Source organism: Mercenaria mercenaria, chromosome 5 (genome assembly GCF_021730395.1).
Source record: "Mercenaria mercenaria strain notata chromosome 5, MADL_Memer_1, whole genome shotgun sequence".
Classification (NCBI taxonomy): domain Eukaryota; kingdom Metazoa; phylum Mollusca; class Bivalvia; order Venerida; family Veneridae; genus Mercenaria; species Mercenaria mercenaria.
In genome coordinates this window covers 64,543,393-64,560,128 of record NC_069365.1, presented here as the reverse complement: position 1 = coordinate 64,560,128, position 16,736 = coordinate 64,543,393, and the positions used below count along the sequence as shown (strand labels likewise).

Below are 16,736 nucleotides of genomic sequence, written 5' to 3'. Positions count from 1 at the left end.
AAGGAAATCGGCCGGGACCACATGAATTACTTGAGCGAGCCCAGGTGCCCAAGTCATCGCTGCTCGAGCTAGCGGTATTTCACTGTAGTTAAGATGGACTAAATCTATCAATAATAAACTATTATGAACACACAACTTAATAAGTGGTTATTAATCCCCCGCTGTGGCGGAGGGATTATAGGAATGGTCTCCGTCGGTCCTTCCGTCCGTAACAAAATCGTGTCCGGTCCATATCTCCTAAACCCCTTGAAGGATTTTCATGAAACTTGGGTCAAATGATCACCTCATCAAGACGATGTGCAGAACCCATGAGTCAGCCTTGTCGGTTCAAGGTCAAGGTCACAACTCAAAGTCAAAGGTTTGAGCCTGCCATTTTGTGTCCGCTCTATATCTCTTAAACCCCTTGAAGGAATTTTATAAAACTTGGGTCAAATGATCACCTCATCAAGACGATATGCAGAACCCATGAGTCAGCCATGCCGGCTCAAGGTCAAGGTCAAAACTCAAGGTCAAAGGTTTGAGCCTTCCATTTTGTGTCCGCTCTATATCTCTTAAACCCCTTGAAGGAATTTTCATCAAACTTGGGTCAAATGATCACCTCATCAAGACGATATGCAGAACCCATGAGTCAGTCATGCCGGCTCAAGGTCAAGGTCACAACTTAGGGTCAAAGGTTTGAACCTTCCATTTTGTGTCCGCTCTATATCTCCTAAACCCCTTGAAGGATTTTCATCAAACTTTGGTCAAATGATCACCTCATCAAGGCGATGTGCAGAACTTATGAGTCAGCCATGTCGGCTCAAGGTCAAGGTCACAACTGAAGGGAAAAGGTTTGAGCCTTCCATTTTGTGTCCGCTCTATATCTCCTAAACCCCTTGAAGGAATTTTATAAAACTTGAGTCAAATGATTACCTCATCAGAATGATGTGCAGAAATTATGAGTCAACCATGCCAGCTCAAGGTCAAGGTCACAACTAAGGGTCGAAGGTTTGAGCCTTCCAGTTGGTGTCCACTCTGTATCTCCTTAACCCCTTGAAGGATTTTCATCAAACTTTTGTCAAATGATCACCTCATCAAGAACTCATGAGTCAGCCATGTCAACTCAAGGTCAAGGTCACAACTAAAGGTCAAAGGTTTCAGCTCTGTATCTCCTAAACCCCTTGAAGGATTTTCATGAAACTTTGGTCAAATGATCACCTCATCAAGACATTGTGCAGAATTCATGAGTCAGCCATGTCAGTTCAAGGTCAAGGTCACAGCTAAAATCAAAGGTTTTACCCTTTCACTATCCATAGCAGTGGCGGGGGATTTAGCTGTCTTTCAGACTGCCTTGTTATACAACATATAGTCAACTCCTTGATAAAGACTAGCCCAAGTGAAATGAAACCCTGATTAGTAGACTTGCTACATATCTTTATAGATTAAGACATATGAAAGATTATTGTGTTATGCTGCTTAAACTATATTATGCAATATAAATGTTGCTCATTATAATAATTATGATGTCATGAGAAGTTGACTATTGAACACTGTTATTATTTCAGATCTGTGATACCTACCCTCGTTATTTGTTTGTCCCAGCAAAAGCTGCTACACAGGTATTAATAGGAAGTTCAAAGTTCAGAAGTAGAGGTCGACTGCCGGTGCTTTCATATTTCCACATCAAAAACCAGGTGAATTTCTCTAGCATTTTAAAGTAATTGAAAAAGCAAGTAAACACACTGTTTCTTATTCTATAGAATTGGAAGTTTTACCGTACACTTCTGAATTGGTCATAGTCAGTTTAATTGTTTCCTTCACTAAATTACTGTGGCCTTAGTTTTTATGATCCTCTGCCCAAGGTGGTGGGATATAGTTCTAGCATTGTTTGTTCATCTATCTTTCTGTTCCGAGTCATATCCAAAGGTAGGCCCCTTTTCGGACTTGGAAAATGCAGGTTAAAGTTTTGCATTGAAATAACGTACTCCAAAATTGATGCAGATACTTGGTTAAAATTTCAAACAAATGTTGGATGCAACTGAACAAGATAACAGTATCAAGTTCCATAACTAGGACTTCTGACAACATACCTATTCTGAGTTAGAAAATCCATTTTACTGACAAGCTTCAAATAGCAAGAGTACTGACATGAGACAGCTCTTGTTTGTTTTTACATTACTCACAAAAACTTACATATCATATTGTTTCTTAGATTCCCTCATACCCTCCCCTGAATCCCAACAGCTCTTGTTAACTGTTGTATCTAGGAGTCTGTCATTGATATTTTACTATTTGTAGGCTGCAATTTGTCGCTGTAGTCAACCACTTGCAGGATTCAGTGCCAGATGTGTAGAAGATGAACAGATGTTGCATGCAATACTCAAAGCCAATCCAAACAGTGCATTCATGTATGTGGTGGACACAAGACCAAAAGTATGGATATTACATATGATTGTTATATCTCCCTCTTCACTGTCTGTCTGCCTGCCTGTCCCCCTTTAGTTTGTCTTGACTTCTTTTCTAAATCCCCTTGCCTAATTTCAATGAAACTTCACTCCTGTGATTGGTAAGTCTAGCTGTGCATATCGTCCACATGCTCCATTCAGATTATTAGTTTCCTACTTGTTGAAAATCAGTTTTGGGAACTATAGGATTGCGTCTGCCCGTCTGGACGTCTTTCCGCAATTTGGTGTCCGGTCCATAACTCTTGTTAATGAAGTGTTTTTAGCTTGACTTTTCGAAGAAAATGTAGAGCTATTGCACTCGCCCCAGTGTGGGTGTTGGCGTTGCCGTTGGTTAAAGTTTTTAATAAAGTCAAATATCTCTGTTACTATCAAAGTTATTGACTTGAAACTTCAAATAGTTTTTTACTATCAAAGTCTGCAGCAGGAGAAACAATCCCCATAACTCTGATTTGAATTTTGACAGAGTTATGCCGCTTTTTAAAGGGAATTCCTATAGTTTTTTATGCGCATCTTTCTGCGCAGTTGACACTATGGAAAATTGAAGAGAAGTCAACATTTGTTGAAACATGTGACAGACAATCTTAAATATGAGGAATCTTGAAATAACATCTTTAAAAAGTTTCATCAGTAATCAACTGTTGATACTGGTTTATGTTGTATTGACATGACTGTATCATGCCTGACATGTATCATGCAACTTGCCATTTGTGGCTGTGTTTTGACAGCGCCTTTTAGTACAAAGACAGTATTGTTCATATAATGTTAGACAATTAACTTTGTATTGATAAGACAATATCTCCTTTCAGATCATTTAGTATTCAATTATAGAAAGGATTTAGAACTTTTTTTTCTTTTTTTTTAACTACTAGCAGATATAATCAATTTGGTCAGGTTCGCGTCATTTTTCGTCCAAACAGGTGTTGTATTCAAGTGGTCTTAACACACAATTTAGCCTGGTGACCCATACAATTTTGGCCATTTTTATGTTCACAGTATGATTATCTATACACAAGGAAAACAGGAAAAAATTCTATGAAACAGTTTTTTTCAAAATTTGAAAAAATATTCCTCACTATTCATAACTTTATCATGACATCACAGTACATTAGGGGTTCTAATTGACCAATCAGAGAGCTGCGTTTTCGAGTACCTGCCAGTTTCCACTTGGGTATAATGAAGTATATTTACAATGAACATATAGTGACTTTAGAAATAAATATCACACTATTTTAAAAATCAAATTAAGATTTTTCACTGCACATGCCCCAGATGATGCTACAAACAACAAAACTTTGAAGTTTCATTGAAATACTGTATCGATTTAATACGTTTATTTTAGTTAAAAGTTTGAGATTTTACACAGGGAGTCAATGATAAAGTCCGAGTAAAATGTAATCAATACCCAAGTGAAATAAGTATCATTCCACAATGTTTTGGACATGTTAAAATTATGAATGGGTATTTTTCAGTGAAAAAAGCTCACAAAAGCAAATATGAAACAAGATTTTTTTTCATTTGTTCCCATTATTGAAATTATATAGTATTACAAATATGACTATGATATCAAATAAGTATATAATAAAATCTGTAAAAAGAATAAACCTTATTGTGCTGTCTTGATGCATATTTTGGTTGGTATGTATAAAAAAGCAGAAAATGAAAAAAAAAATGTTGAAAAATCACTAGCAGTTTCAGCAACAGTGAGTGTGTTCAAAACAATTTTTCACAAAAACAAGCCTGGTGACCCATTGTTTTTATTTGTTCATTGTTTTCAGCACAAATTTTCCTATCATATATGTGAATTTAAAAAATATGTGAAAGGAAAAAAACTATAGGAATTCTCTTTAAATTAGAATTTTTTGGTTAAAGTCAAATATCTCTGTTACTATCATAGCTTTTGACTTGAAACTTAAAACAGTTATTTACTATCAAAGTCTACACCAGGAGAAACAATCCCCATAACTCTGATTTGAATTTTGACAGAGTTATGCCCCTTTTTATGCCCCCACTTTGGGGTGGGGGAGCATATAGATTTGCCCTTGTCCATCCGTCCGTCCGTCCGAGAATGTTGTGTCGCACCTAGCTCCAAAAGTATTTGACGTAGAGTCACAAAACTTTACAGGAATGTTGGTCAGCATGTGTAGTTGTGCACCTGGGGTTTCGCGTCCGGATTCATTCAGTCGTATAGGAGTTATGGCCCCTGACTTAGTAAAAAATTGGTCATTTTAATGTTGTGTCGCGCGTAGCTCCAAAAGTATTTGACCTAGAGTCACCAAAGTTTACAGGAATGTTGGTCAGCATGTGCAGTTGTGCACCTGGGGTTTCGCGTCCAGATTCATTCAGTATTGTACGAGTTATGGCCCCTGACTTAGGAAAAAATTGTCATAGCAACATATTGTTTTCCCAAAGTTGATCTGTGTCCTTTGTCATGTAGTGGGGGCATCTGTGTCCCATGGATGCATTTCTAGTTATGTTACTTTTTTTCTTTTGGTTGAAGTTTTTAATAATTCAAATATCTCTGTTACTGTCAGAGCTTTTGACTTGAAACTTAAAATAGTTATTTACTATCAAAGTGTACTCCAGGAGAAACAATCTTCATAACTCTGATTTGAAATTTGACAGAATCCCTTTTTAACTTAGAATTTTTTGTTTAAAGTTTTATAAAAAATTTTACTGGCAAAGCTCGAGAGTCAGAGTCAAGCACTGAGAAATGTCGAGTGCAGAGCAGTTCTTGATGGCTCACTTCAAGGTCAAGGTCACACTTAAGGGTCAAAGGTCATATCAGTTTGTTTCTTGTCTGCTCTGTAACTCTTGAACTGCGTGAAGTATATCAAAGAAACTTGACACAAATGTTCACCACATCGAGAGGATGTGCAGTGTGCATGTTTTGGATGGCTTGCTTCAAGGTCAAGGTCACACTTAGGGGTCAAAGGTCATATGTCTTTGTTATATTGATTTACTCCAGTCTGTGTGTCTGTCTGTCTGTCACAAAGCTTGTCCGCACTCTAAGTCAAACATTTCTCATCCTATTTTCTCCAAACTTAAACAAAATGTGTTTGACCATAAGACCTCGGCCAAGTAGGATAACTAGCCAAATCGGTCCAGGCGTATTGGATTTATGGCCCTTGAATTACCAAAAATCGGCCTTTTTACTCTTGTCCGCTCTCTAAGTCGAACATTTCTCATCCGATCTTCACCAAATTTGAACAAAATGTGTTTGACCATGAGACCTCAGCCAAGTTCGATAACTAGCCAAATCGGTCCAGGCATTTTGGAGTTACGGCCCTTGAATTAACGAAAAATCCGCCTTTTTACTCTTGTCCGCTCTCTTAGTCGAACATTTCTCATCCGATCTTCACCAAACTTGAACAAAATGTGTTTGGCCATAAGACCTTAACCAAGTTCGATAACTAGCCAAAGCCGCCCAGGCACTTTTGATTTATGGCCCTTGAATTACTGATTGGATCCACTCGTCCATACCATCTAATTGGATCCACTCGTCTAAACCATCTAGAGAAACTAGACATTTTTCATAGGGGCAGTTGTAGGAGACATGCGCTTTTCTCAAAAGCATCTCTAGTTTCGTGTGTATATTGCTCTGCATTGCAGTGCTCTAGTTTTTATTTGGCAGATCCCTTTTTAGCTCGACTGTACGAAGTATGGAGAGCTGTCTTATTCAACCCGGCGTTGGCGTCCTTCCGCGTCTGCACTTTGGTTAAAGTTTTGATGCACTTTCACTTTATCTCTGTAATTACTTGATGGATTTGTTTCAGACTTAAAATAGTTATACCTCATCATCACCCACATCATATGGCACAAGGGCTATAACTCTCTCACCAATATTTCATGAAATATCCCCCTTCTTACTCAGAATTTCAGGTTAAAGTTTTGATGCACTTTCACTCTGTCTCAGTTATTACTAAACGTATTTGATTAAAACTTAAAATAGTTGTTCCACCTTATCACCCACATTATATGACTCAAGGACCATAACTGGTACCAATATTTCATGAATTATGCCCCTCTTTTACTTAGACTTTCAGGTTAATTTTGATGCATTTTCACTATATCTCAGTTATTACTAAATAGATTTGATTCAAAGTTGAAGTTATTATTCCACATCATTACCCACATCATATGACACAAGGTGCAAAAATCATACTTGCACCAATTTTTCATGAATTACCTCCCCCTCCCCACCTTTTTGCTTAGAATTATACTTATTTAATGTTCTTTATCTCTCTTATTACTTAATAATTTTGACACAGACTCAAGCTATTGTCTAATATCTTCATTCTTATTGGAGTCATTAAACCCTCTAGTGACAGCCCCAGCTTCCTCAGATGTGCCCAGTTTCATTGTCCAGCATCAATGTTACTATAAATAGTTTTGTAACTTTTATTATTGGCCATAGGGGAAAACCAAGACCACTTTTCTGTGGTACAACATGGATGGTACCTCCAATTTTTAGGTGTATTTTGACATATCTGTACCTGGAAAGGATTTTTTTTGTGGACTTAGAAAATTTTTTCTGAAGACTTAGAATTTTTTTTTTATTTCTTCCCTTTCTTGTTCCTGTCCTTTGGGCTTCAACAGTGTAGTTCTTTAAATTTTACTCCCATCCTCTGATATAACCCTGTTATGGTGCCTTCAATTTATCCAGACTCTGACTGATGCACCTTTACTATATTTTGGACTGAAATGAAACTACATTGTATAGGAATGATCAGTATAAAGCCTAGTTGTGCATAATATTTTACATGTTTTATAGTTGGATGTTTTTAGTTTACCTGACCTAGGCAAGGGGAGCTGTCATTTGGTTCAGGTGAGCTGTTAGTAAAGATGGATTCTGTTGTCCATGAACTTTTGTCCATTGTCCACAATTTATGTAAAGTTTAACATCTTCTCTGCTGAAACTACTGGTTAGAATTACACCAAACGTGATCAGTAAGGGTCTGAAGCTTCTTTTCAAGATACTCTCCTAATTTTCTTCAAATGAGGACACACAGTCCCTTTAAGGGCTGTAAGAGCTAAAAATAAAAAACTTAGATAAAGATTTCTCATGAACCACTTGATGGATTTTTAACGTACTTGGTTTTTAGCATGCTTGTAAGGGGACTCCCTCAGACTGCTTCAGATGGTTCGACTCCACTGATTTAAGGGGCCGCCGGAGGTAAAAATAGAAAAAAATCTTAAAAAGGCTTCTCCTCTTGAACTGCCTGATGAATCATCACCAAACTTGATCTGTAACATCTTTGTAAGGTCCTTTCAAATTTTTCCAGATGGTTCCACTTGACTAACTTTATGAGCTACCAGAGCTAAAAATATAGAAACCTTCTATACTGAACACAGTTCTTAACTTTTAGGTTCAGTGTGTCATACATAAACATGTATACAAGGTCAAATAGTCAGTTTCAGGTAAGCAGCTTAGGGCAACTATAGCCCTTTTGTTTGACAGATCTATTTTTGGGGGGGGGGGGGGGGGGGGGGGGGGTGAGGGGTTGTAGTATTTCAATTTTTGTGAACACTGAAACAACTTTAGGGTTCCTCATGTCCACTTTTTCTGCAGTTAAATATGGCTCACTCTTACAGAAATACAGAACAAGAAAATGTAGCAGCTTAATTTTGAGGCCAAAATACTCATTTTGAATGCTATGAAGAAAGGTCTTTTGTGACCAGTTGAAAATCTGCATTTGCTAGGAGGTGCTTTTTACCAAACAGGTACCAGTAAGCATTTTCAATGTATTTAATAAGAGGTGTACCTAACTGTAGTTTGCCATGAAATAATATGTAATGTTTAACTATTGTGTAGATAAATGCAATGGCAAATCGAGCAGCAGGAAAAGGTTATGAGAACGAGGCATTCTACTCAGATATGAAGTTCCAGTTCTGTGGTATAGAAAATATACATGTGATGAGAGCAAGTCTACAAAAATTAATAGATGGTATGAATTTTTTTATTCCACCAACTTTAATATACTGGTGATTTAATAGAATTATCTCTGCCAGTCTATGTGTTCAGAATTTTTTTTCTTGCACACCGGACTGGCGCTTCTGGTGATTTAACCCATGCCGGCAAAACCCATCTGGCACCCCCCATGCCAGATGACTCTCGTGCTATTAATGACAGCTAGCGATCCATGCATTGATATATTGTTTATATGAAAAAATCAGGTACTTTGATAGTTTCTCTCCGTTCCATATAGTATATTTCTCGATTCAAAATACGTTATTTTATGGTAAGAGCAAACTGTTACGCTACAAACGATAAAACTAAAGTGGAACTTTGTTATTGTGAGTCACTGAAACTAAAGTGGAACTTTGTTATTGTGCGTCACTGAAACGTCATGATGTCACTTCTGTTTACGGACGTTAATTTCCCGCGCTTTGTATACTTACTCTGCTATAAGAAAGAGTCCTAAAAAGAAAGCTTTATTTATTCTGTTATTTGTAAAATACGATATGCAAATAAAATTATCTGTCAGAATAAAAAGCCTACATGTATACGATATGCAAGAAAAAATATCACTCATGTGGTTATGAATTGGATAGAAATATCCATCCCTCGGCCACCTGCGTATGGGTGGTAACTCGGCTAGCCTCGTTACCGCCCAATACGCAGGTGCCCTCAGGACGGATATTTCTATCGGATTCGTAAACACATGGCAGATATTATTAGTCTGACCAATAACTTTGTGTATGATGGGATTTGAAATAACTTTGTATAAATGACCATACAACAAGACAATATGTAACTTAATGAAATCTCTTTCAATTTGGGAACAGGTTACCTGAGATTAAAAGGTAGGTCACTAGGTCAAATAATAGAAAATAGAGAAACCCTTTCAATACTCTAGATGCCACATTTCCTTCCTGATCATCATAAATGTTTGTCAGAATGTTTGTCTAGAGCCAGATCCAGAACTGGATCATCTGGGATCAAAAACAAATAGAAAAACATTGTTATCACTCTTGTTTGTGAAATCTAAGTCAAGTTCAAAAACAAGTTACCTGAGTTCAAAAATTAAGGCACAAGGTTAGATCATAGAGAAACCTTCTTATTACTCTAGACACCACATTTTATACCAGATCATCATAAATACTTATCAGAATGTTTGTCTCTTTGAAATCTAGATAATGTTTGAAACTGGGTAGGGGGGTGGGGGTGGGGGGGGGGGAGATGAGAATGAAAAATAAGGTAACCAGGTCAAATCATAAAAAAGACCTTGTTAACACTAGAAGCAATATTTTCTGCTTGCTGTTCATAAAACATTGTTAGAATGTTTGTGTCAATGAAGTATAGGAAAATTTGAAACTGGGTTACCTGAGGTCAAAAACTAGGTCACTAGGTCAGTTTATGAAAAATGTGTTGTTAACATAATAGAGGCAACATTTTAGGCTTGACCTGCATGCAATTTTATGGTATGTCTGTCTTTATAAAATCAAAACTGAAGTTAGCTAGAATCAAGAACTAGGTCACTAGGTAAAAAAATTGAAAATGTTAGTTAATGCCCTAACTGATTTAAATAAAGAATGGTCAGAATGTCTGTTGTAATGAAATGATGTCAGACTGGATACTAGGTTACCTGGGGTACCAAATTTGTTGAAGTGGGAGCACTCTACCCCTTCGAGGAGCCGCTAGAGCTAAAAATGGAAATACCTTTAAACAACTTTTCATGAACTCACTTGATGGATCTTCATTGAATTTTATCTTTAGCATAGTTTTAAAGGCCTCTCCTAAGTTTGTTCTAGTGGGGCAAGCAGCCCCTGAAATGGACTGCTAGAGCTTGTAAAAGAAGATACTTAAAACAACTTCTTGTTGAACTGCTTGATGAATCTGCATCACACTTGATCCATAGCATCATTATAAGATCTTCTTTCAATTTTGTTCACATGGAGACAACTTCTATTTATGAACCACTAAATGAATTTTCATCAGACTTGGTCTCTAGCATCATTGTAAGGGGCTTTCCCCTAGTTCTTCAAATTAGTATTATTTGGCCCCTTTTAGGGGCCACTGGAGCTAAAAAAAGAGAAAACTTTAAACAAGTTATGGTTATGAAATCTTCATCAGACTTGGTCTGTAGCATTATTGTAAGGTCCTCCCCAAATTTTATTCAGATGGTGGCACTTGGGGCCCCTGTTAAGGGCTACTAGAGCTAAAAATAGAAAAAACTTCTAAATGATTTCTTCTCATGAACTGCTCTGCAGATCTTCGTCAAACTTGGTCTGTAGCATTCTTGTACGGTCCTTTCCAAAATTTGTTCAAACTGGAGCACTTGGCCCCTTTTAGGACCACTAAAAATTATGCTAAATATAGATATTTAAACGACTTCTTCTCATGAAGCTCTTCATGTATCTTTATCAGAAGTGGTCTATAGCATCATTTTAAGACCACTACGGCTAAAACAGAAATTTATATTTAAACAACTTCTCATGAACTACTTTGTAGATATTCATCAAACAAATAATCTTGAAACATAATTACAAGGCCCTCTCTTCTTGTTTTTCAAATGCGAGAACTTGGCCCTAATGTATGGGCCACTATGGCTTAAAAATATAAGCAACTATTTCTCATCTTTAGCATCTGTAGGTCTGTAGCATTCTTGTAAGGTCCTCTCCCAATTTTTTTCAAATTGGAGCACTTGGCCTCTTTTAGGTCCACCAGTGCTAAATATAGATATTTAAATGACTTCTTCTCATGAAGCTCTTCATGGATCTTCATCAAACTTGGTCTGTAGCATTATTAAATGGGGCACTTGACCCCTTTAAGGGGACACTAATAATAGAAACATCTTTAAGTCACTTGTTCCCCCTTAACTGCTTGGCAGATTTTCATAAAAATAGGTCTGTAGTATCCTTGTAACGTCCTCTTTCCAATTTGTTCACATATGGGCACTTGACCTGTTCACATGTGGGCACTTGACCTGTTCACATGTGGGCACTTGACCTGTTTTATGTTTTTTATACAAACACAGTTGTTACCATTCATGACTGACTGTGTTTTACATATATTCAAGGTAAAGTAGTCAAGGTCAGATGAGCGACAAAATTGCCCTCTTGTTTATATGAACTTGAAGCCTTTACTTAAGTGAGATACAGTGACTTGAGAAACTGCTGTTGACAAAAGCTTAAGTCCCCAAGTCAAGATATTGTTACTGATATTTAGGGTTGTGACATTTATTATACAGTTTGTGAATTGAAGAATCCGCCGATGAGTGCTTTCCTGTCTGGGCTAGAGGCAAGTGGTTGGCTGAAACACATTCAGGCCATACTTGAAACTTCTGTGTTTATATCAAAGGTAGGTTATTTTATTTTTCTGTGTTTGTTATTATCATTGCTTTTCAGTTTGACTGTTCAAAGAAAAGGTGGAGCTATTGCACACACCTGCTCATTGGTGTTGGCAAGTTTTTTATGTTAAGTTAGTATCTCAGCACTGGTGAGAATGGATTGAAACTTGACACTCTTGTTCACTGTGAGGTTCTGACATGTGATTCAAGTGTCCAAAACTCTTTGTTGATTTTTAGTGCATTTGAACCAAAAGTTCAGAGTGAGCTATTAGTATAGATCGATGTAGAAGTGTCAGTCGTCTGTCATCTACAATACATAAACATCTTTTACTCTGAAACTACTTGTCAGAATTACACCAAACCTTGAAATGATTTATGATTCACTTAATGGATCTTCAAAAAACGTGGTCTGTAGCATTGTTATTAGGTCTGCTCAATTGTTTGTTCAGTTGAGGGTGCTCAGCCCATTTCAGGGGTCACTAGAGCCAGAAAAAAACAACATACCTTTAAAAGACTTCTCATGAACCACTTGACAGATCAAACTTGGTCTGTAGCACATTTTAAAAGTCCTCTCCCAAATTTATTCAAATGGGGGCACTTAAGACATTTTTGTGTCCACTATCAGGAAATGCTTCATTGATATTCATCAGACTTAGTCTGTAACATCATTTTAAGATGCTGACTTCTTTTTGTTTCAATAACGAGAAATTAACTTCTTTTTGGGGCAACTAGGGCTGAAAAAAGAAATAATTTTAAACAACTTTTTCTCATAAATCTTTTGATTGATCTTCATCAAACTTGGTCTGTATTATTCTTTTAATGATTTTTAATAATATTTTTCAAATGGAGGTATGTGGGAGGTATGTGACCCCTTTAGGGAACACTAGAGCTAAAAATTACCTTTTTACCCATAGAATTGGAGCTATATTTGATTCACGCATATTGGTCCATTGGTTCGTTTGTATGTTGGTCTAATCGTCTGTTGTGTCTGCTCCATATCATTTTAAACACTGAGAAGATTTTCATAAAGCTAGCATCAATTGTTAACCTCATCAAAACAACATATGGAGTTCACAGGCCAGGTCATTAGATTCAAGGTCAAGGTCAACTTGAAGGTCAAAGGTCATGATCACATTTTCCTTACCCTGATTCAAAGTGGCATCTGAGGGTATTACTCACCGTTAGGTGATAGCTCTAGTTCCCCCTTGAACTGCTTGGCGAATATTAATTAAACTAAGTCAGTAGCAGCCTTATAAGTCTTCTCTTAATTTGTTGAAACTTTGGACTTTTTATATTATATACAAAATGTGGCTATTGGCATTCATGGTTCAGTGCGTCATGCATACATTTAAGGTCAGGTGAGTGACTTAGTGCCACTATGGTCCTCTTGTTTTGTACTGAACACATTTGTTACCATTCATGATTCAGTGTGTCATACATATATTTAAGGTCAAAAAGTTAAGTTTTGAAAGTGACTTAGGGCCACGATGGCCCTCTTGTTTTAGATACTCATTTATTTTATGTTATAAAGGCTGTGTTGGATGGAGTGAGTGTTTTGGTGCACTGTTCTGATGGCTGGGACCGGACAGCACAAACATGTAGCCTGTCATCTTTAATGCTAGATCCCTATTACAGAACAATATCAGGATTTATGGTAAAAACTTTTCTATTTTTGATTTTAAAAGAGAAATTTAGCTTGCCATGAAGAATGTGAGGAGAGCTATTGCAATATGCCCTGCATCATTTTCATGTATATAGACACCTTAGTTTACATCTCCCATCAAGCTCACATATCAGTATTACTCATCACCATTGAACCAAACTTCATACATGCTTATCCCATGATAATATGAACTGAATGACATAACTTTTAACCCTTTTTAGCTCACCTGAGCACAAACTGTTCATAAAAAGCTTAGGATTGTTGTACCCCCGACAACAAAGTTGTAAGGGGGTTATACTGGTTTCAGGTTGCCTGTCTGTCTGTCTGTCCGTCCGTAGACACAGTCTTGTGTGCACCATCTCTCCTCATCTCCTTGACACAATTTAATGAAACTTCACACAAGTGATCAGTAACAACAGTAGTTGTGCATGGGGCATGTTAGGTTCTTTCAGGAAAAAAATTTGCAGAGTTATGGGACTTTGTTTTTTGTTACTATACTATATACATAGACACAGTCTTGTGCGCACCATCTCTCCTCATCCCCTTGACACAATTTAATGAAACTTCACACAAGTGATCAGTAACAACAGTTGTTGTGCATGGGGCATGTTAGGTTCTTTCAGAAAAAAAATTTGCAGCGTTATGGGACTTTGTTTTTTGTTACTATACTATATACATAGACACAATCTTGTGCGCACCATCTCTCCTCATCCCTTTGACACAATTTAATGAAACTTCACACAAGTGATCAGTAACAACAGTAGTTGTGCATGGGACATGTTAGGTTCTTTCAGCAACAAAAATTGCAGAGTTATGGGACTTTGTTTTTTGTTAACATACTGTGTACATACAGTCTGCATATGCAATCTTGTGCTTGCCTAATCTACCAAACCCTTGCACACAATTTAATGAAACTTCACACAAGTGATCAGTACCAACCCTAGTTGTGCATGGTGCATGTTACGTTCTTTTAGATAAATGTTCTGCATAGTTATGGGACTTTGTTTTTTGTTACTAGACTGTATACATACAGTCTATATACATACCGTCCACATAATTATGCAATCTTGTGTGCATCAAATTGCAATGTACTGTGTCAGTGCATGCGGGGGTACATTCATCACCTTTAGTGATAGCTCTAGTTGGATGTCAATCCAGCGTCCACAAATTCTTTGAACAACACCACCTCTTAAATCACTATGCAATTTCAAATTTCATAGGTATGTTTCTTTCTGATCCCTTCAATTCTAGATCATCCATGCTGAATTATGTTGCCATGGCAACCAAAAGGAAGATATTTAAAAATTCTTCTCTGAAAGTACTGGTCTGATTTCAAAATAATTTCCTAGAAATGATATTGGGTGACCCTCTATCAAATTCTTTCAGATAATTCTGTTTCATTATAAAAACTTTGCCACCAGGGGACTGGACTTTTTATATGCCCATTTTGTAAGAAAAATGGTTGTATTATGTGATAGCGTGTGTGTCTGCCTGTCTGTTTGTCATATTTCTTTTCCGCAGCATAACTCAGTAATCATTCCAGGTATTGACTTTAAACTTTGCGTGGTGATGAGATGATGTTCAGTGCTCATGAACCAGGTCTGTAGGTCACAGGTCAAAGTCACAAATGGAGCTCAAAGGTCAAATTTGTCCTTCATATTTTGTGTACAGAGCATAACTAAATAACCAGTCGAGGTTCAATCTTGGCATATAAGTAGGTGGCAACAAGACGATGGGCAGAGAGCATGAACAAGGCCTGTAGATTAAAGGTCATGGTCACAGCAAGGTCAAATCTGTAGGTCATATTTGTATCAAGAGCATAACTGCATATCATAATAGCCATTCAAGGTATTTACTTCAAACTTGGCATATAGGTAAATGTTGATGAGACAATGTGTTTAGTGCAGTGCTCCTGATAATTTTTTGACACTGAAATGTTTGACACGGGGGGGGTAATTGGAAAATATTAAAAATGTCAGGGGGTAATTGAGATGTTTAACCTATGTGCCGGTCACCTGTTTTAATAAAAACATCACCTCTGTTTGCATGTAAGTTTACAAGTTTGTTTGTTTAAGCAATGGTAAGTTAACATAATTGTGTCACTGTATCCATATTGAAAATGTCCATATTTCATTTTTGTACACTTTGTTGTGTGGGGGGTATACTGGTTTCAGGTTGTCTGTCATCTGTCCTTCCATCTGTCTTTCTGTCTGTCTGTCTGTCTGTAGACACAGTCTTGTGCGCACCAACTCTTATCATCCCCTTAACACAATTTAATGAAACTTCACACAAGTGGTCAGTAACAACAGTAGTTGTGCATGGTGCATGTTAGGTTCTTTCAGAAAAAAAATTGCAGAGTTACAGGACAATGTTTTTTGTTACTATACTATATACATGGAGTCTGCATAATAATAAAATAATTATGCTAATTTGTGCTCACCTAATCTCCTGAACCCATGCACACAATTGAGCGATCAGCAGTAATCCTAGTTGTGCATGGTGCATATTAGGTTCTTTCAGAAAAAAAATCTGCAGAGTTATGGGACTTTGTTTTTTGTTAATATACTATATACATACAGTCTGCATATGCAGTCTTGTGCGCGCCTAATCTCCCGAGCCATTGCACACAATTCAATGAAACTTCACACAAGTGATCAGTACTAACCTTATTTGTGCTTGGTACATGTTAGGTTCTTTCAGATAAATATTCTGCAGAGTTATAGGACTTTGTTTTTCGTTACTATACTTTATACATAGAGTCTATATACATACAGTCCACTTAATCATGCAATCTTGTGTGCGTCAAATTGAAATGTACTGTGTCAGTGCGTGGGGTGTACATTCATCACCTTCAGTGATACCTCTAGTTTATTGTTGTTTTCACACCAAATGAATCCTTGTTTTAATCCTTAAAAAAGTCCAGATAGATTCTGCACAGTCTTTGCTGTAATAATATTTTCAGTTTCAAGTTCTCAGTATTTGCATATTTTTAGGTGGACTATACAAAGTATGGAGAGCTGCCCTACCCACCTTGGTTAAAGTTTTGATGCACTTTCTCTTCATGATTATCTCTGTAATTACTTGAGGGATTTCTTTCAAATTTAAAATAGTTATTCCTCATCATCACCCACATCATATGGCACAGGGGCCATAACTCCCAATATTATATGAATTATCCCCTCATTTTACTTAGAATTTCAGGTTAAAGTTTTGATGCACTTTCAGTCTATCTCAGTTATTACTGAATGGATTTGATTCAAACTTAAAATAGTTGTTCCACATCATCACCCACATCATATGACACAAGGTCCGTAACTCTGGCACCAATTTTTCATGAAT

The 16,736-nt window shown here is 37.0% G+C and overlaps 1 protein-coding gene across 3 annotated transcripts in view; it reads left to right on the top strand.

Moving 5' to 3' along the window:
- The window catches only part of LOC123557428 (myotubularin-related protein 8-like), a 110,968-nt gene that overhangs the window by 50,708 nt on the left and 43,524 nt on the right, over positions 1–16,736 (top strand). For all 3 annotated transcript variants that reach the window (XM_053543767.1, XM_053543766.1, XM_053543768.1), the window contains exons 5-9: positions 1,545–1,673; positions 2,278–2,412; positions 8,257–8,389; positions 11,636–11,745; positions 13,266–13,388. In XM_053543767.1, the coding sequence (XP_053399742.1) occupies positions 1,545–1,673; positions 2,278–2,412; positions 8,257–8,389; positions 11,636–11,745; positions 13,266–13,388 (630 nt within the window). The remainder of the gene's footprint in view (positions 1–1,544; positions 1,674–2,277; positions 2,413–8,256; positions 8,390–11,635; positions 11,746–13,265; positions 13,389–16,736) is intronic.